At 39.9% G+C, this 21,056-nt stretch overlaps 1 protein-coding gene across 2 annotated transcripts in view; it reads right to left on the bottom strand.

Moving 5' to 3' along the window:
- The window catches only part of Tnpo-SR (transportin 3), a 239,055-nt gene that overhangs the window by 77,647 nt on the left and 140,352 nt on the right, over nt 1–21,056 (bottom strand). For both annotated transcript variants that reach the window (XM_067153792.2, XM_067153791.2), the window contains one exon: nt 10,440–10,580. In XM_067153792.2, the coding sequence (XP_067009893.2) occupies nt 10,440–10,580 (141 nt within the window). The remainder of the gene's footprint in view (nt 1–10,439; nt 10,581–21,056) is intronic.

Below are 21,056 nucleotides of genomic sequence, written 5' to 3' on the forward strand. Positions count from 1 at the left end.
GCTACCTTCTTTCCATCTAGCATAATATTCAAACTACTTCTTTGCCTAGTAACTTTCATGGCTACTGTCTTCCTAGGGCTAATTTTTAGGCCAAATTCTTTAAATTGGTTATTCCAGGTATCTAGTTTCTGCTGTACTTCATCCTCTGTGCAACCCCAAATCACCACATCTTCTGCGAAAGCCAATGCCTCGAAATCAGTACTGACACACTGTTGTTTAACCCTCTTTATGATTTCGTTCATTACAGAGATGAATAGCAGTGGCAAAATGCACTGCCTTGTTGCACTCCCTTAGAAGTCACAAACCATTCTGAATTTCCGCTGCCTATTTGGACACAGCTCTGACAATGGGTATACAGCATTTTCACTTTTTTGATGAGAGAGTCTGGAATGTTTCTTCTAGCTAAGGTTCAATGATGTTGCTGTTTCTCCATAAGCTTTAATTGATGAGACAGGAGTGTGATTCTTCTGTAGTTGTTACATTGACGCCTGCATCCCTTTTTGAAGAGGGGAACTATAATCCCCTTTGTCCAACCTTCTGGAACCTTATCTTCCTTCCAGATGGCATTATAACTCTGAACAACCAATGAACTCCAGGAATTCCCATAGCCTTTATCATGTCAACACTCTCTTTATTGATGCCAGGTGACTTGCCTTGCTGCATGTTCTTTAAAGCACTTTCAACCTCTGACCAGGTCAGGGGTGGCTCACTTTTACTCCTCTCACTCTCAGCTTCTGAACTTTCTCCTTCCTTCTCCATTGCATCTTTTCCATTGTAAAACTGTGCAAAATAATTCCTCATCACTTGTCTCTTCGCATACAACCGTTCCATCCTCATTTTCTATAGCTTTCACTGGTACATATGGTTTTCTTCTATTTTTCATAATGCTGTACGAGAGCTCCTTGTTGTTTTTGCTGTCCAATTCTAATTTGGCAGTGAAATCCAACCAACATTTTTTCTTTTCTGATCTGATTAATCTCTCAGCTTTAAGTTTCAAGTCTCTGTACTTCTGATCTAATTCTCTCAGTCTGATTTCATTTTTTTTTACACCCTTCTGGTTCTCCTTGTCCTTTGTTGCTTTCTGGATAGTGGCATTCCAACAGGGGTTTCTTTCTCCTTTATTTTGGTGCTTGTTTTACCAACTGTATCAACTGCAGTGCCCACAATTATTTCTTTAAACCTGTTCCACTCTTCTTGGACTGGTATTAATTCATTATGAGGTAGGTTGCATTTGATTTTCTGCTGGTATGCTTCCTTTTTCTCAGGATATTCTAGATCTTTGATGTATGCTTTGGTTTTGCCCTTCTCATTGGAATGTTTCACAAAGTGTCCTGTACCCTACCGTAATAAATATGCAAGGTGCAATGTTCGTGTGTTCTTCAATGTCCACACGTGTAGTTCCCACCTCGTCCTTTCATCTGTATATGTCGCATTTTCCAATCGGGCTGGTGACTGCAAGAAATAAAATGGTTGCAATGACCTTTGCCCCAACCCTCGTATATAATTTCTAGCTGTAACCTGCGGCTTCGATCACGTGGATTTCAAAGAAACATGCAGGAAAATGAACCATCCATCCTGGGTTGCCCTTTTTTCACTTCTTTTCACCCCCCCCCCCCCCGCCCCCTTCCACCCTAAAGTGGAATTTCCAAAAAAGATACAAATTTTCACGCCTGTAACATCTTCAGTTTTTGAGATACATATCCTCATTTAAATAATTCAACTCCATTTTAACGCCCCCCCCCCCCCCCCTCAAGTACATTTTCCGAAAACCAAAAACTACGTGTTTCTTTATTTTTAAAGTAGATTCCAAATACCAATTTTCACTTCTGTAACATCTTCAGGTTTTGAAATATAGGTATCCTCACAAAAATAATTCGATCTATTTCACTTCATTTCACCTCTGACCCCTTAAGTGGATTTTCCGAAAAGAAAAAATGCTTGTTTCTTTATTTTGAAAGGAAATTCCAAATACCAACTTTCACATCTGTAACATCTTCAGTTTTTGAGACATAAGTATCCCCATTAAAATAAATCAACTCTTTCTCTTTTTATTTTTTATTTTACGTTGCACCAACACAGATGGGTCTTATGGCGACAATGGGATAGTAAAGGCCTAGGAATGGGAAGGAAGCAGCCGTGGCCTTAATTAAGGTACAGCCCCAGCATTTGGCTGGTGTGAAAAAGGGAAACCACAGAAAACCATCTTCAGGGCTGCCGAAAGTGGGGTTTGAACTCAATATCTCCCGGATGCGAGCTCACAGCTGCGCGCCCCTAACCGCACGGCCAATTCGCCTGGTAACCAACTCCTTCACTTATTTAAAACCCCCTCCCTTCCTTAAGTGGATCTTCCGAAAACAAGAATATACGTGTTCCTTTATTTTAAAAGGAGGTTCCAATTACCAATTTTTATGTCTGTAAACTTAACGTTTTATGTTACGTATTAGAGATATAGACATACTCATTTAAACAATTCACAACCCCCCACCCCCCACCCCGGTCACCCCCTTAGCGAATATCCAAAAATTCTCCCTTAGTGAGCACCTACATTGTAATAGAAGCGTATCCTCAAAATTTCATTTCTTTATGTCCATTAGTTTTGGCTCAACGATGATGAGTCAGTCAGAACAGGTAATTTTATATAGATTTTGTTTGATTGTGTTTCCATGTGTATCCATTAGTCCGTACAGTATTACCCTGCACTTACGTTCCCGGCTTTTATGTTTTCCCGTCTTTTATAACATTTTTTGTTGGTCCCCTGAGATTTTCTATGCTCACAATGTATTAAAATCCTCAAAATACGTTTGTGACATTTTATGCTTCCCACAATTTACGCCACAACAGGCCGTTCAAGAGGAAAAAATTCGAGGTAAAATGGCGTCGCAACTAACCTAAAACGCTTTGAGTAACCATAGCATGACGTCCAAATCAAACAACCATGGTCTATAATAACTCTCAGTATTGAACTTCCACTTAACCAATGCAGCGCATTCTTTAATATCAGGTGTTTTCCACAACATCCTAAACCTTATTTTCAAATCTGACAAAGAGTTGAATTAACTCTCACATACACACAAACTTTCCACCATAATCCTATGACTTTTGAATGCAAGTAAACAAACAACCAATAGAAATCAAAAACGTATAATTCCGGACATACAGTATCTGGGTAATGGCAAAATGCAGAGCCCAACAAAACTGCAAAGGAGAAGAAGAGGAAGGAGATATCAGGTGTTTGCTTTATTGCTAAGTACAGTATAAGCCACAAGAAGGAGACGTTATCAAGTGATTCAGTGTTTGTCTTGCCCGAGTTCGTTATTTCACGGTTATTGTTTTACACTTGCGTTTGTTGTTGGAGTTCTTAAAGTTATTGTCTGTGATTCATCACATTTATTTTTGTTATTTGTTACGTTTTTTGTTCTTGTTATGTGAGTTGAGCGGTCAAAGCGAATTGCCGGGATCTTTCTTTCCCGTCGTGTGTATGTATTTGTTAATCCTTCTTTGTTATTGCTTTATTGTTTTCCTGCTAATAATGGAAAGATAGAAGGAAAGAAAAACCTTCTATGGATGAGAAAGTTCGAATATTAGAAAAGGTTGATTCGCACCGCGGAACACGTGTTTCATTGGCACGTGAACTGCAGCTTCCTGTATCCACGCTGAGTGTATGTATGTTGGGTATTCAGCCCGAAGGCTGGTTTGATCCTCCACAGTTCGACCGACAGCTGTCATAAATAGCCTAGGCGTCACTGAAGAGGCATACTAGGGAAATGAGGAGTGAAGTAGTTTCCCGTTGCTTTCCCCACACGCTGAATACAACTGTGAAAATCAGAGGAAGTATTACATCAAGTGCTTCAGAATGCAGACCAAACTCCAAGAAAATGAAGTATGCATCATACTGCAAATATGAGAAAATACTGTTTGTGGGGAATTTACTGCAGTTAGTGATGAAATTGTGGAAGAATGGATCGATAGAAGATTGCAGGAGCTGACCAAGGATTATGAACCCAGGAACATTTTTAACCTACATGAAACTGGACTGTTTTTCAGTGTGTTGCCCAGCAAGACTTTGACATTCAAAGGAGATAAATGCCATGGTGGTAAACACAGCAAGATGAGGCTCACAGTGATGTTGGGAGCCAATGCTGATGGCTCTGAGAAGCTCCACCCCTATGTGATAGGGAAATCTAAAAAAGCCTTGCTGCTTCAAGAATGTGAAATCATTACCTACAGCCTACGATGCCAACCATAAAGCTTGGATGACCTCAGATCTTTTCCTACAGCAGTTAATTGCTATGGATTAAAAAATGGGTGCGCAAAATAGGAAGATCCTTCCTTTCACCGACTGTTGTCCTGCACATCCCGTGGATGTTAATTTGAGGAATGTGCAGTTTGAATTTCTGTCTGCTAACTGCACAAGCAAGCTACAACCTATGGATTTAGGGGTTATTCACTCCTTTAAGTCACTTTATAGGAAGAACTTAGTGCAGCAAATTTTATTCCTTATGGTTGCCTGCTGCCATTTCTTGATGGATAGAGTACTTTTGTATCCATCTCTTGGCACAGGCCAGAGTAAAGTGTAGCTTTCACTGAAGTCCCAGTCTCATCCATGGCTGTGTCAGTATGGAAGCTGCTGGGGTATGGGTGGTGCTGAGTAATGGCATTCAGAGCACAACTAGTGCATCTGAGTGTTATGAAAGGTGTTGCTCATAGGGTCAGTCGTGCTGCAATAGCACTTTCTGACCCAGTGAGGAAAGCAATGGCAAACTACCTCACTCCTCGTCTTGCCTAGTACGCCTCATTTTGGTGCTTCCATTGGTTTTTGCGGTTTCCTTATAACCGCATAACCTTTGGTGGTGCTATTTGAGGATCCAACCAGCCTCTGGGCTGATGACCTAACAGACATGAATGCTGGAAAGGATCCATCATCATTTAAAGTTTCAATCCTGGATGCGCTTCACTTCATTGCAAAGTCTTGGAAAGCTGTTAAGCAGACTATCATTTGAAATTGTTTCTTGAAAGCAGGATTTTTCAAGAATCATCCCGAATCTTAGCTGCAAGAAGAAGAAGAAGAAGAAGAAGAAGAAGAAGAAGAAGAAGAAGAAGAAGAAGAAGAAGAAGAAGAAGAAGAAGAAGAAGAAGAAGAAGAAGAAGAAGAAGAAGAAGAAGAAGAATGGAGAATGTTGCAGTCAGACTGCACTACTGAAGATTTTCTTCGGGTAGATGATTTTGTGATCACTGCAGAGGAAAGAAGTGTGAAGGAGTTGGTTGCTGAGCAAACAGCAGCCGAGTCTCCCATCAGTGACAGTAACAAAGCAGAGTAAGACAGTGAAGTGATGCCTACCAGTGCTGATGAAATGAAATGTCGTATGGCTTTTAGTGCCGGGATATCCCAGGAAGGGTTCGGCTCGCCAGGTGCAGGTCTTTCTATTTGACACCCGTAGGTGACCTGCGCGTCGTGATGAGGATGAAATGATGATGAAGACAACACATACACCCAGCCCCCGTACCATTGAAATGAACCAATTAAGGTTAAAATCCCCGACCCGGCCGGGAATCGAACCCGGGACCCTCTGAACCGAAGGCCAGTACGCTGACCGTTCAGCCAACGATGCAAGTGCAGCAGTGGATGTTTTACGCAGGTATCTGTCATCTGTAGAGGGGGGTGAAAATAATTTTCATAACCTTTATGAGCTTGAAAAACAAATAGAGGTCATAAGAAATAAGAAGTGTAAACAGAGATTGATTCTGGACTATTTTGGTAGGAAGCAGTGATTGTGTAGTTTTCCATCTGCAATAAATTTGTGTTAATGTTGCAAATACAGGTACAATATTAGCAATTAAAATGTTTCATTCGGAGAAAATATTGCATCTTAGATAATTCTATAGCCATTCTAAGAAAGTAACTACTGTATATTAAAAGAATATATTACACAAATTTTTAACCACCTACCAGTAACATTCTCCTGGGCAAAGGATTATCAGAAGTACAAAGGCAGTGTAGTCAACAGTTAATACAGTACAGCAATTAACTTACATGGACCTTTATTTAAGGTAATTACAGTAAATCGATTGAGATTGAAGTACTCTATATTAATAATATGCATTTGTGTAACATTTACCTCCTTTTCCAGAGCATTTTTATATATACCTGTACAAGTTGTTTCCCACGATTTACACTTTCCCCCTTTTTACACACCAGTATTCCCTGGTCCCTTGAAAAGTGTAAAAGAGGAGTAATACAGAAAATCATCTTCAGGACTGCCGACAATGGGGTTCAAATCCATACCTGCCAAATGCAAGTTCACAGCTGCACGACCCTAAACACATGCCAATTCGCTCAGTCATTGCTATAATTACTGTATCATCAGTGGAACTAGCTCTGACAACATAGTCCAGCGCAGATAAGGCAGGAAGAGCTTCTGTCTTCAGCAGCAGAGTTGTCGCAAATAGTGTCCATAATATTCCATTTCCATATTTCTGTAATACACTATTTCCTGAGATTTCTTGCAGAAGGAGCCGCATGAGACACCTAGCGCTGCCATGAAAATCTAGAGATACTGCGTGGGACCAACTCCCTAAAATCACATTTTAGTGCTCCCCTTGTTTTTTGCTTCTTGGGATTGTGATTAATTATTATAGTTTTATTTGTATTGTCATAATTCTGAAATTGCCTACCAGTGGGCACATGGTCCCTAGAAATAAAATTTCTTCGAAGGACCACATGCCCACTATTAACCATGCTACGTATTCGTTTAAACCAACCTGTGTGGTGCGTCAGTACATCTATACAGTGGAGCCTCAATTATCTGTTCCCGTAAACTACGTTTTCCTGTATTGTCTGAAATCTGAAATGACGATTTATCTGTATTTCGAATTAAGCAATTGGGAACATGCATCATTTTCAAAAATATTTTTTTTGAAAAGTACACCAATGAAATAGTACGTAAACGTATTACATTGTGGTATGTTGCCTTGTTTTCTACCACTAAAAAAATATTTAATAGTGCCTTTCCGCAAGGCGAGTGAAACGGCCTCTGACGTAAGCGGCGCGCTGTGACGTCACGATCCAGTACCACATGGAGCTCTACCAGCCGTTGTGCATCAGCCGTTGCTAAAAGCCGATTGTTTATTATTGATGATCGCGAATAACTTAGAAATGACGGAAGAAAGGTTCAAAACAGCACAGTCAGACAATCTATCATGTGTAAATGTCATCATTCTTGAAAAATAGTGACTTTTATGGCCGCAGAAATTCGCGGATAACAAGCAAGTTTGTAAGTGGTGTCTTTTATATACGTGCAATGTACTGTAACCCATAGTATTAGGATAACAACGAACCTGGATAGATATCACATCACTTTCAACATTTCCTTCTAGACTGACTCCCCTATTAAAGAATAACATTACATTTTCGGGCTTTCAGCATTAGTAAAGCAAGAAATCGGATTTCAGCACTAACATAAACATATAGGTAGAATTATAGTACTAGTCCGCTTCTGTGGTGTAGTGGTTAATGTGTGCCACTCCCGGAGGCCCGGTTTCGATTCCCGGTTCTGCCATGAAAGTTGAAAACAAATAGTACGAGGGCTGGAACGGGGTCTACTCAGCCTCGGAAGGTCAACTGAGTAGAAGGGTTTCGAATCCCACCTCAGCCATCCTCGAAGTGGTTTTTCGTATTTTCCTACTTCTCCTCCAGGCACCTAAGGCCACGGCCGTTTCCTTCCCTCTTCCTTGTCTATCCCTTCCGATCCTCCCATCCTCCAACAAGGCCCCTGTTGAGCATAACAGGTGAGGCCGCCTGGGTGAGGTAATGGCCCTCCTCACCAGTTTCATCACCATACTCAAAGTCTCACGTTCCAGGACACTGCCCTTGAAGTGGTAGAGGTGAAATCCCTCGCTGAGTCAGAGAGAAAACCAACCCTGAAGGATAAACTGATTAAGAAAGAAAGAAAGAAGGAAAGAAAGAAAGATCATAGTACTATAGGGCTATAATCTATCTTTCCCAAAAAATATATATATTTATGGTTGGGACAACTGGCCTACCCACTTACGGGGCCCATGAAAGAGAATTAAATATCTTTGTGGAGGGAAAAAGTTAAACATGATAAAGATAAATATGACTTCATCTAGTTTTCACAAGTCGGGCCGAGTGGTTCAGACTGTTGAGGTGCTGCCCTTCTGACCCCAACTTGGCAGGTTCGATCCTGGTTCAGTCCGGTGGTAGTTGAAGGTGCTCAAATACGTCAGCCTCGTGTCGGTAGATTTACTGGCACGTAAAATAATTCCTGCAGGACTAAATTACTGCACATCGGCGTCTCCGAAAATCGTAGAAGTAGTTAGCGGGGCGTGAAGCCAATAACATTAATTACATTTGGCTTTTAACAAGCTGAGCATATCAGGAAAGAAAAGTGTCCTGGTGACATTTTAGTCGCTCAATACAGGAATGTCTTTGGGTGCTGTGACTTTTATTTTTTTGCTTTACGTCACACCGTCACATATAGGTCTTATGGCGACGATGGGATAGGAAAGGACTAGGAATGGGAACAAAGCGGCGTGGCCTTAGGTACAGCCTCAGCATCGAGCTCACAGCTGCGCGCTCCTAACCGCACGGGCAACTCGCGCGGTATTTTTACCCTTCGGTTTATTGACTTGGCTTGTATAACCTAAAACTTAGGATAAGTTGGATAATATTTTAAACACCTACATCACTATTTTCACCTGTGTGCAATTATGTTATTTATTTCATTAATATTATGATAATTATTATAATTGAGCATTATTAACCTATAAGACCCCAACAGACAAGCATTGGTTTTGTGTAGAGTTATACATTTGTTAAATTCACGTTGTTTCCTTTCATGATGTACACGCTATTCTTTGTTACATTATAGAGTATTTAGATATAGCCTAAATTTCTTTACCAATTAAGCTCTTCAATAAAGACATACATAACTGTCCCATGCCAAGATATATTGGTAGAATTAGAGCTGTCACAATGGTTCATAACCCCTTTGATTTATTATCTTGACATGGATCACCCAAAACATAGGTTAGGTTTGGAGAATACTTTAATAATCAGCATTATTTAATGCACTGTTTATTACTTTCATATTCCAAGATGTAATTGAAGCATTTAAATAAAGCATCATACATTAAAATTTAAAGTATTACCACTAGAACAGCTGACATGGAAAAGTGATTTGAAAATTCAAACAAATTCATCTTACGTTAAAATCTTCAAAAAAATAAACTGTAGACTTTTCCGATATATCACCAGCATTTCTCCAGCTCGCCAAAATCCATTTCTCCCTAGTTTTAGCGTCTTTGGAACGTTTATAAACAATTTGTTTGGTATGCTATTGCACATCGGAACTCTACACCATTTATAAGTTTTCTGCCTCACTGTCTGCGCAGGATTCATTTTAAGTCTAAAATATACCACTCAGATTATTATCCAATGTATAGACCTCGAATTTAACCATACTAGACACTAACGTAAAGTAGAAATACGCGAAGTGTATCCTGCTTCTCACAGCACACTGTGTGTTACTTCGTCTGCTAATTCAGTCAACCTGTACGATGACGTCAGGCCAATGAGATCGCGTACTTGCGTGACGTGACATTTTCGTAGATTTTTATCATGTTTCGAGTTATTATTTGTACATTCTGATCACATTTTTGAATTCTGCATGCAATTTTGAATCAGATTAGCATATTTTTAATTAAAACCCCGGATCATGCATGTTCCCTATTCAAAATACATATAAAAATGTATCTTGGATCCTGGGGATTTAAAGAGTACTTCACGGAGCTGCGAAGCTGTGAGCTTGCATCCGGGAGGTAGTGGGTTTGAACCCTGTCGTCAGCCCTGAAGATGGTTTTCCGTGGTTTCCCTTTTTCACACCAGGCAAATGCTGGGGCTGTATCTTAATTAAGTCCACGACTGCTTCATTCCCACTCCGAGCCCTTTCCTATCCCATCATTGCCACAAGACCTATCTGTGTCGTTGCGTTGTACGGCAAAATGTAAAGAGTACTTCAAATTAGATGTTCCTTCGAATTAACAAGATTTTACTGTATTTCACAATGATGACATGATGAATGCAACAATACAAAATTCCTTAAGAATCATATAGATACACAGATTTGCAATTAAAATTATTATATCACCTTACTGGATCATGGAACACAAATTGAGGGTAACGTGTGCATCACAATTTCCCTACATTAATCTCCCATCCTTGTCCTTTTTTCTCCCTGAAATTTTAGTGGTTTAACTTACATGCTGGTGTGGCTTATTTTTGGTTCAATTCACATTTCTAGTACTCAGGTTCTCAGCACTATATGGCAGATGAATTAAAATTTACACTTGATGCAGAAACACATTCTGATAATCACTACAAACAAAAAATGTATGGTACAATGAAAACATTAAAAAGTCACCTGTTTTACAAGAGGTTCTAGGAGATGAACAGACTGTTTGCCCACACAGCGCACAGCAAACCTAAGACATCTACAACATCGTTCCATGATTCTCAAGTCTGCCTGGTATTTGTTACATGCGTTGGAAAGGACAGGCCAGATCTGAAACATATAGACCCATCATCATTTGAATATCCCAGTGGAAAAATATTGGAAGCACCAAATTTAAAATCTTACAAAAAGAGAAAATAAAAATTTTGTGTAGTTGTTTTTTTAAAAGGAAATTACACTATTCATGAACAAGATACTGTAATTAAAAATCAAGAATACTGTGGAAACTCTATTATCTGCTCCTGGAAACTATGTTTTCCAAGATTTTTGTTCAAATTACATGGTCCCGCGAGCATTATAATTAAACCATGTTGTAAAAATTCCTCATTATCCGCTCCTTGAAGAAACGATTTCCCGCATCAACCGTCCAGAAATTTCAGTCCCATCAACGCTAAATCCCTGACCAAGCGTTTTTCAAGAAACAGTATCTCACAAAAGGACAGCTAAGTCATACCTATGGAACATGTTTCATAAAAGTAAGTAGTTTCACGGTACTTTCCTGTTGCTACACACAGAACAGTCCTGATGATTGTTCTTAGCCCACTGGTCAAGGAAGTGTTGTCTTCTATCCAATCTTTCTGCTTCCTCCTTGTCTCACTGTTCAGCACTGCTCACCACTGTTCAGAATGTGCACTACTTATAACGTCACAGTTCATAAATTTCCTGATCTTGATCTAGACTTTGCTGTTAGATACAATTATTATGTAAAATTATTGAAGAAGGCACACAATTAAATGCCTTTGCTGGCAGAACCTAGTGTTTACAGTGCACTATGTCTTCTGGTATAGGCTAGAGCAATTTTGTTACTTTCATAGATCTGTCTCTGTCTTATCCTTGGCTTTGACAATATGAAAGTGATTGAGGTATGAGCGATGCTAGTAATGCCAATCCTTATGCAGCCAGACCCTGCTATGAATGGTGTGAAAATGTTGCTCAGGGTCGGTTGGTGTATGCATTTCAGTGGGCTTGGCAGACTGATATGTAATAGCAACTCTGGCTCGGTGAGGAAAGCAATGGGAAACTACCTTGCTCGTCATTTCCCTAGTACGCCTCTTCAGTGATGCCTAGGCCATCTATGACAGCTGATGGCAAAGCTGTTGAGGATCCCACCAGCGGCATCGCTGACGGAGTGAACATACATACACAGTTAAAGTATTGGTCGTACTTTGAGTCCAGTTCACTATTTCTGAAGATTTACCCTATAGGCGTATATATGTACTATATTTATACTCATTTCTTGGTTAATTTGTGTTTCATTTTAGTGTTTTATTTTATTTAAATTTATATAATTTAAATATAGATAACGAAAATGTAGGGAAAACTGCAAACAAATTGTCATTACTAACGTCTATCTGTGCTTAAGATTTAATGTGCTGTTCATACTGATTGCCACAACTCATCTCTTACCAAACACATATATTTCATGCGTTACTTTCCATGATTTTCTTTTTATATGTCAGTTGCTTTAACTGGTGTCAGTCTAAGATTGGAGTTATTTCTTTTGCAGATACTAATTCCTAATTTATTTTATGTTTCTGTATTTCTACTTTTTATTTCATTTTTAGATATTAAGTATTTTAGGTCATAAGTCCACTTCGAACCTGAAAAAGTCTACTTTTTAATTAATTTTTAGATATTAAGTATATTCAAACTTGAAAAAGTATTAATGTGCTGTAAATTCCGTTTGCTACTCTACTTGTTAATAATGTTGTATATTTTAATTTTTAGATATTAAGTTCTACAGAAGAGTAGAAGAGACAAAATAAGGAATGAGAAAATCCGGGAAGAAACTGGAGTGGAAAAAAATGAATGATAGAATAGAGAAGAGGCGACTAAGACGGTTTGGGCACATAAAGCGAATGAGCGACGAAAGAATGCCAAAAAAGGAGATGGAAATGCAAATCCAAGGAAGGAGAGGCCGTGGACGACCACGATTGAGATGGAAGGATACCATCCAACGCAGCATTATAGAAAGAAACCTGGACTGGGACACAGTGTTGGAGGAGGAGTGGTGGAAAGACCGAAGAAAGTGGAGAGGAATCATATTTGCCCCTACCCGGCTACAGCTGGATAAAGGGAAATGATGATGACGATGAAGTTCTTTCTGACATTTGTTATTTTTAATAATTAATACATAGTGACTAAGCCACCTGTAATTGGAGAAACATCTCTGTTGGTGGTATCTGTGGCAAATGCTAACGAGTGAGACTATTTCTTCGGAGAACAATGATCACCAATCAGCTGTTCTATCAGCTGCCTGCAGAATCTGAGAGGGTGGACTTAGTTCCAAACTTCTTCATGTTCTGGCAGTAAATTGTGTATGAATTTACAACGGCTATTTCCAATTCCCAGAAAATAATTTTCCTCCACCATTTTAGAGTTTTTCTTATGAATGCATAAGAAAAATAAAAATTACTGACCCGGTCGACCCCGTCCATTTCCTTTGTGTTATCACACACAACAATTGGCTTCGGTGTATCCTTTTGTTGGCCTCCTTTTCCATATGAGCTCACAATCTGTGTTGCCATGTTATGGCAAGTAGACAGCATCAAAACGACACGTTTGCCTTCCACCCTAAGACCATAACATCTCTTACATGATAAGCCGTTATCTCACCCACTTTCAGTTTCAGGCTCTTTCTTATATCTGGTGGATTTCCTCTCCTGCCAAGGATAAGTGCACCAATAAGGTGACATTTCCGATTCAAAAGTAGCTCAGCCAAGTTGACGCTAGTGTAATATCTACCTGTGAAAATCTTGTGACCTTCCTCTAATCCCCCTACTGCAACAGCCAGCCTGTCCATCAAATTGCAGACAACCCTTGTAGTGAACGGTTTATCAGATAATATCTAGGTTATTTACAACTGCAGTAACTTTTCCACAATAAGGAATCAAAGAATGGATGTACCCAGTAGCACTATCAGCCAGAACAAAAATTCTTATTCCCCACTTGTTCGGTTTCTTGGGGTTGCAGGTCTATTGATATATTTCTGCCAGGTACGAAAAATTGTCTTCTCTGCGAACCATGTGACCTTGCCGCGGTGGGGAGGCTTGCGTGTCCCAATGATGCAGATAGCCGAGCCGCAGGTGCAACCATATCGGATGGGTATCTGTTGAGAGACCAGACTAACGAATGGTTCATCAAAAGGGGGGTAGCAGCCTTTCGGTAGTTGCAAGGGCGGCAGTCTAGATGACTGACTGATACGGCCTTGTAATAATACTCAACATGGCTTAGCTGTGTTGATACTGCTACACGGCTGAAAGCAACGGGAAACGACATCTGTAACTAACTCACGAGGACATACAGCTCTCTCTGTATGAATGAGGTAATGATGATGGCTTCCTCCCGGGTAAAATATTCCGGAGGTAAACTAGTCCCCCATTCGGATCTCCGGGTGGGGATTACACAAGAGGGGGCGATCATCAGGAAGATGGATACTGACATTCTGCGAGTCGGAGCGTGGAATGTTAGAAGTTTGAATCGTTGTGGTAGGTTAGATAATCTGAAAAGGGAGATGGATAGGCTAAAGTCAGATGTAGTTGGTATAAGTGAGGTACGTTGGCAGGAAGAACAAGATTTTTGGTCAGGCGACTACCGAATTATCAACACAAAATCAAACAGGGGAAATGCAGGAGTTGGTTTAATAATGAATAAGAAAATAGGGCAGCGGGTAAGCTACTACGACCAGCATAGTGAAAGAATTATTGTCGTCAAGATAGACACCAAACCAATGCCCTCCACAATAGTGCAGGTCTATATGCCTACTAGTTCAGCGGATGATGAAGAAATCGAAAGAATGTATGAGGAGATAGAAGATTTAATACAATATGTAAAAGGTGACGAGAATCTAATTGTGATGGGAGACTGGAATGCAGTGGTAGGCCAAGGAAGAGAAGGTAGTACAGTAGGAGAATTTGGATTGGGACAAAGGAACGAAAGAGGAAGTCGGCTGGTTGAATTCTGCACTGATCATAATTTAGTTCTTGCCAATACTTAGTTCAAACACCACAAACGACGGCTGTATACGTGACGAGACCTGGAGACACTGGAAGGTATCAAATAGACTTCATTATGATTAGGCAGAGATTCAGAAACCAGGTGTTGGATTGCAAAACTTTCCCAGGAGCAGACGTGGACTCTGACCACAACTTGTTGGTCATGAAATGCCATCTGAAGTTGAAGAAATTGAAGAAAGGAAAGAATGCAAAAAGATGGGATCTAGACAAGTTGAAAGAAAAGAGTGTAAGGGATTGTTTCAAGGAACATGTTGCACAAGGACTAAATGAAAAGGCTGAAGGAAACACTATAGAGGAAGAGTGGATAGTCATGGAAAATGAAGCCAGTAGGGCTGCTGAAGAAATGTTAGGAAGGAAGAAAAGATCAACTAAGAATCAGTGGATAACTCAGGAGATACTAGGCCTGATTGATGAACGACGAAAATACAAGAATGCTAGAAATGAAGAGGGCAGAAAAGAAAACAGGCGATTAAAGAATAAAGTGGATAGAAAGTGCAAGGTAGCTACGGAAGACTGGCTGAAGGAGAAGTGCAAGGATGTCGAAGGCTGTATGGTCCTGGGAAAGGTAGATGCTGCATACAGGAAAATCGAGGAAACCTTTGGAGAAAGGAAATCTAGGTGTATGAATATTAAGAGCTCAGATGGAAAGCCACTTCTAGGGAAAGAAGACAAAGCAGAAAGATGGCAGGAGCATATCCAACAGTTGTATGAAGGTAAAGATGTAGATAATTTGGTTCTGGAACATGAAGAGGCTGTTGATGCTGATGAAATGGGAGACCCAATTTTGAGGTCAGAGTTTGACAGAGCTGTGAGTGACCTCAATAGGAACAAGGCACCTGGAATTGATGACATTCCCTCTGAATTACTGACTGCCTTAGGAGAAACCAGCATGGCAAGGTTATTTCATTTAGTGTGCAAGATGTATGAGACAGGAGAAGTCCCATCCGATTTTCGGAAGAATGTTGTTATACCTATTCCCAAGAAAGCCGGTGCTGACAGGTGTGAAAACTACCGCACCATTAGTTTGGTATCTCATGCCTGCAAAATTTTAACATGTATTATTTACAGAAGAATGGAAAAACAAGTTGAAGCTGAGTTGGGAGAAGATCAATTTGGCTTCAGAAGAAATGTAGGAACACGTGAAGCAATCCTGACTTTACGTCTGATCTTAGAGGATCACATCAAGAAGGACAAGCCCACGTACATGGCATTCGTAGATCTAGAAAAGGCATTCGATAATGTTGATTGGACCAAGCTATTTATGATTCTGAAGATGATAGGGATCAGATACCGAGAACGAAGAATTATCTACAATCTGTATAAAAATCAGTCTGCAGTGATAAGAATCGAGGGCTTTGAAAAAGAAGCAGCAATCCAGAAAGGAGTGAGGCAAGGCTGCAGTTTGTTCCCTCTCCTTTTCAATGTTTACATAGAACAGGCAGTAAAGGAAATCAAAACCTTGAGATTTGCCGATGATATTGTTATTTCATCTGAGACTGCAGAAGATCTCGAGAAGTTGCTGAATGGTATGGATGAAGTCTTGGGTAAGGAGTACAAGATGAAAATAAATGTCCAAAACAAAAGTAATGGAGTGCAGTCGAACGAAGGCAGGTGATGCAGGAAATATTAGATTAGGAAATGAAGTCTTATAGTAAGTAGCTGAATATTGTTACTTGGGTAGTAAAATAACAAACGATGGCAGAAGTAAGGAGGACATAAAATGCAGAGTAGCACAAGCAAGGAAGAGCTTTCTTAAGAAAAGAAATTTGCTCACTTCAAACATTGATATCGGAATTAGAAAGATGTTTTTGAAGACTTTCGTGTGGAGCGTGGCATTGTATGGAAGTGAAACATGGACGATAACTAGCTCAGAAAGAAAGAGAATAGAAGCTTTTGAAATGTGGTGTTACAGAAGAATGCTGAAGATAGATCGAATCACGAATGAAGAGATACTGAATCGAACTGGTGAGAGGAGATCAATTTGGCTAAATTTGACGAGAAGAAGAGATAGAATGATAGGACACATCTTAAGACACCCAAGACTTGTTCAGTTGGTTTTTGAAGGAAGTGTAGGTGGTAAGAACAGTAGGGGAAGACCAAGGTATGAATATGACACGCAGATTAGAGCAGATGTAGGATGCAATAGTTACGTAGAAATGAAAAGTTTAGCACAGGATAGGTTGACACGGAAAGCTGCATCAAACCAGTCTATGGACTGATGACTCAAACACACACGGAAAATTGGTGGAACCGTGATTGTAGGTATTTCAGAAGGTATCTGATTTTGGATATCCTATAGTCACTTTCAATATCTCCTGGATTAGGACCACCATGCAACAGCCAGAAAATCTGCATAAATCTACCTTGCGTAAAAACATCACGAAAAAATGGCTCTTATGTTACCCATTGCTGGGAGTAGTAGTCTTGAAAGTTAGGTAAACTGATGAGTCCCATGTTGAGAACCCCACTAATAAACACTAAAATTTCAGTAAACATCACTTTTGTCCATTTCCTCCACGTAGACCAAGGCTTCATTGTAGGCATCAGTTTACAAATTTTCTCCTCAGCGTATTTATTAGTTTCATTGACTATACCCTCAATAACACTGTTAAAAAACAAGCTAAAATATTCCAGTGGTCTTTCATCAACTGGTAGATTGACGTCCTGTAACCCTTTTGGAGAAAGGATATTCAATTGGCCCGCCATCGTCATTCGAAACATTCTGCCATAGCATAGCACGTTTGTATCTGTATCACTTTCATCATCTGAGGATTGTTCAATGCTTGATTCACCAGCATTGAACTCAGAAATGTCTGATAAATCACAGTCACTATTTAGTACTGTATCCTCAATGTTGCTTTCAGGAATATGGGTACTTTTATCCTTTTGTAACTAAAACAATCTACTTGTTGACGCCATGACGGCTGGACTAGCGCAGAGGGAGAGTTGGGCTACATACACTCCATCGAATATCTATCTGTAGAGGGAGAAAGATTACTCGTCGATGTTCCACAGTTTGATGAGAGTGTTCAGGACACATACAGCTACATTAATGTATAGGCATTTGTCGAAATGGCTGGACATTCAAGTTTTCAAGCGGTCAGATGTCCCTGTCGAGCTATGATATGCTCGACATCCGATTTTTGAAGTAGAGAGCAAGTGTCAAGCAGACCTCGACATTCGAGTGGAAAGGGTTAACATCCCGTCATTGCGATAATTAGAGCAGGTACCTACTGTACTGGAAAAGTGATCGGCGGTGAACTTACATACAGGACCATTTTAGCATCGCATTCGGGTTGTATTTATAAGCTATGCATTTCATTTATGTTCCATATTGCAGCTGTGGCTTTAATTAAGGAAACCACCTTCAGGGACACAAATGGTGAGATTCAAACCTATCATTTCTCGAATGCAAGCTCACAACTACATTTTCCTAACCGCACGGCCAATTCGACTCATTCGGTCGCAACAAAACAGTCTTCCTAGTTGGTGAACTACTGATGATGACCAGCAGGTTCAATTATTTCAGCTCTGTCATTACCACCAATACAACAACCGAGAATGATATCAAGCATCACATCGATGTTGGCTGGATGAAGTGGCAATCACTAAAAGGCAGTGACATGCAGTGAAACACATTCGTTACCCCAGCTGCAAACAGGTTTTGTAAATATAAGCAATCGTAGCCCTACATATTTCGAAATTGATATTCACAGCAGTGACGACATCATCATAACTTAATCTGTAGCAGATTTTAAACAATGTACGTAGAGTTTCACCTGGTGATGCTTTGTGATAGTACAGTTATGGTTTTCACGAAAATACACTGGGACTAACTGTTTGTTTTTAACTTAAACACTAAACTGAATCAGCAAAATATAACTGGTATTTTACCATCACCGCTGTTTTATAGTTTCACTCACTTACTGAGTGTAAGTGCATCAACGACAAATGAGGGAAAATACTCATCACAACTTATAACACGTTATATTAATGAAGAATGGCAGGGAACTAATAAAAAACTTTGCCTATAATCCAAGAGGAATACTACAAAAATTCTCTATATACCACCATTTCAGACAACTAAATACAAAATTCTTTTAGTTCGCACTTAGCTCTGTGTTCATGCTGGGCAACAAAAATATTTTTCGGTGGCTATCAGAAAACATACTCTACACATGCCATGAATGAATTACTTGAACAAACTTTATACATGCCGAAATACAAAAATAAAATAAATATATTCTTCTATAATACAACTGATTTCATAAATTGGCTCAATTTTTTATTAGCAAGATTAGCAAGATGATGTGCCGGTGGTTATACTGTTAACATGTTGATATTTTTCTTGTAGCCTCTAGCATAGCTGCCAACTTTTAGAAATAAAAAATAGGAAGGTTTTTAATTCTGGATTTCATCACAAATATTGCACTACGGTCTAAGTGAAAAAAGGACAGGATAAAAGGCATACATATCTACAGTTACAATGTGAATTGACCATTAAATTTAAAATGTTAAACTAAAAAACATAAAAATGGTTACAAGAAAATGTACCTAATCAGTCTCATTTATGACAAATACATATGAATAATAGTATGTAGATCACACCGACACATGCAATAAAACACATAACAGTTCCCTTTATTAGACTGTAAAATGAACAGAAATTTAATTTTATAGTTATCTCTAAACACTTAGAGATAACCTTTGTTATTTTTTTTTACCATAACGAGAAGAGAAAATACCAGAAACTGTCACCGACACAATTCCCTTGAATACATTCAACTCATTAAAATTATGAAGTGAGAATACACAAAAATGCACTGAAATACGTGAAACTACCACATACAAAACAGATGTCTCATACATTATTAACATACGACTTTGGCAGGGAGAAAAGCACAGAACCACCAGAAAAAACATGTGGCCAACAACTCCAACAAAATTACGAACAGAAACGATGTTAACAGTGCGCGAACCACACAATAACCAACTCATTCTTCCGTCCCAGTTAACCGAGTCGCTAGCGCGGGCTAGCCTCTCTAGCTTGTAGGACGACTTGACGTCCTGAATCCCCAGCTGTAAAGCACACACGCTGCCGTAGCGAGCAGGGAACACGATACACAAAGACGATGGACGATACACTCGTGAAAATAAAGCATCAAATAAATACGCTTGAAAATGAGGTTGGGTAAATTACACAAGCACATAAGAGTTTATCTTTTATTCTAGGGGAAGAAAGAGTATTGACCATACTGGAGGTTATATTGGTCAAAAATAGGAAGAATTAAAAATAAATTGGAAAATAAGTTAAAAAACAGAAAGTTTCTGGGTAAATCGGAAGGGTTGGCAGGTATGCTCTAGTGTGTGCCTGAACACTTGGAGTGTTAAGTATTAAAACTAACATACTTTACCAAAGCTGGCTGGCCTATCACCATAAATTGCTGTCGAGGGAAGGCCCACAGCCCCGCCCTGCCCCGCTCCCAGGACAAGGAAGCTTCAAGTGCATGCGTTAACCAAGCGACGTAAATTTCACTGGGGTAGGTCTCGTTTGCGCCAGCAAGGTAACCCAGCTTGCTGGAGAAGCTGAACTGCGGTAGTGTGAGCGGATTGTCAAGCAGTTATACTTGGCTTGGCTCAGATCTTCGCAGTTTTTTAAACTTTATAAAAAGGGCCCTAAGGAATAATAAGAAAATGTAAATACAAAGCCATTTACCCCAGCAGTGCTGGCGTAGAAAGGTGTCTTGTGTGACAGACAGATACCCATAAAGCTTAAGGGAAAGTTTTCAAGATGGTTGACAGACCTGCCTTGATGTACAGCTCCGAATGCTGGGCAAGGCAGAAGCAAGATCAGCAAGTGCACACCACAGAGATGTAAATGCTGAAGGGGTCTGTGAGTGCTACTCGAACTGGAGTGTACAGAACTAAGGAGGAGGAAGAACATCCCAATGGCCCATATTCGGAAGCGGAGGGAATACTTTCTAAGGACCAGAAGAGCCGATCCTGAGTGAAATTTGGGAATGCCCACACTGCAGGCACATATAAGGCTGGAGAAAAGAAAGAGACTACAACACGTGAGAAGTGAGAAAATGAAAGTGTAATGCAGAATGGCTAGAAAATTTAGACATTTCTGCAAGAGCTGGTGACAGTGATATATCAATAGGAGATTCCTATAATTCCTTCAATGGTTATGATGATGATGATGCATCATCGTCGTCGTCGTCATCATCTGGAGCAGTTTCCAACCACAAGCTGGGTCTGCTTGGAACATAAGCCTCTCCATCGTTTTCTATTTATCCACCACTTCTCTTCTCTCACTGTCGCCCAGTTCTCTCCTCTTGCCTCGATGCTCTTCTTTATACCTTTCAGCCGCCTATCCCTTGTTCTTCCTCTAGGTCTTCTTCCCTTCAACTCCATTTCTAACATTTTTTTTTGGGATCCTCTCTTCTCCCATTCTCTTAACATGACCATACCACTACAGCCTTCATTTTTCCATCTTTTCCTGAAGGGG

Source organism: Anabrus simplex, chromosome 9 (assembly GCF_040414725.1).
Source record: "Anabrus simplex isolate iqAnaSimp1 chromosome 9, ASM4041472v1, whole genome shotgun sequence".
Taxonomy (NCBI): domain Eukaryota; kingdom Metazoa; phylum Arthropoda; class Insecta; order Orthoptera; family Tettigoniidae; genus Anabrus; species Anabrus simplex.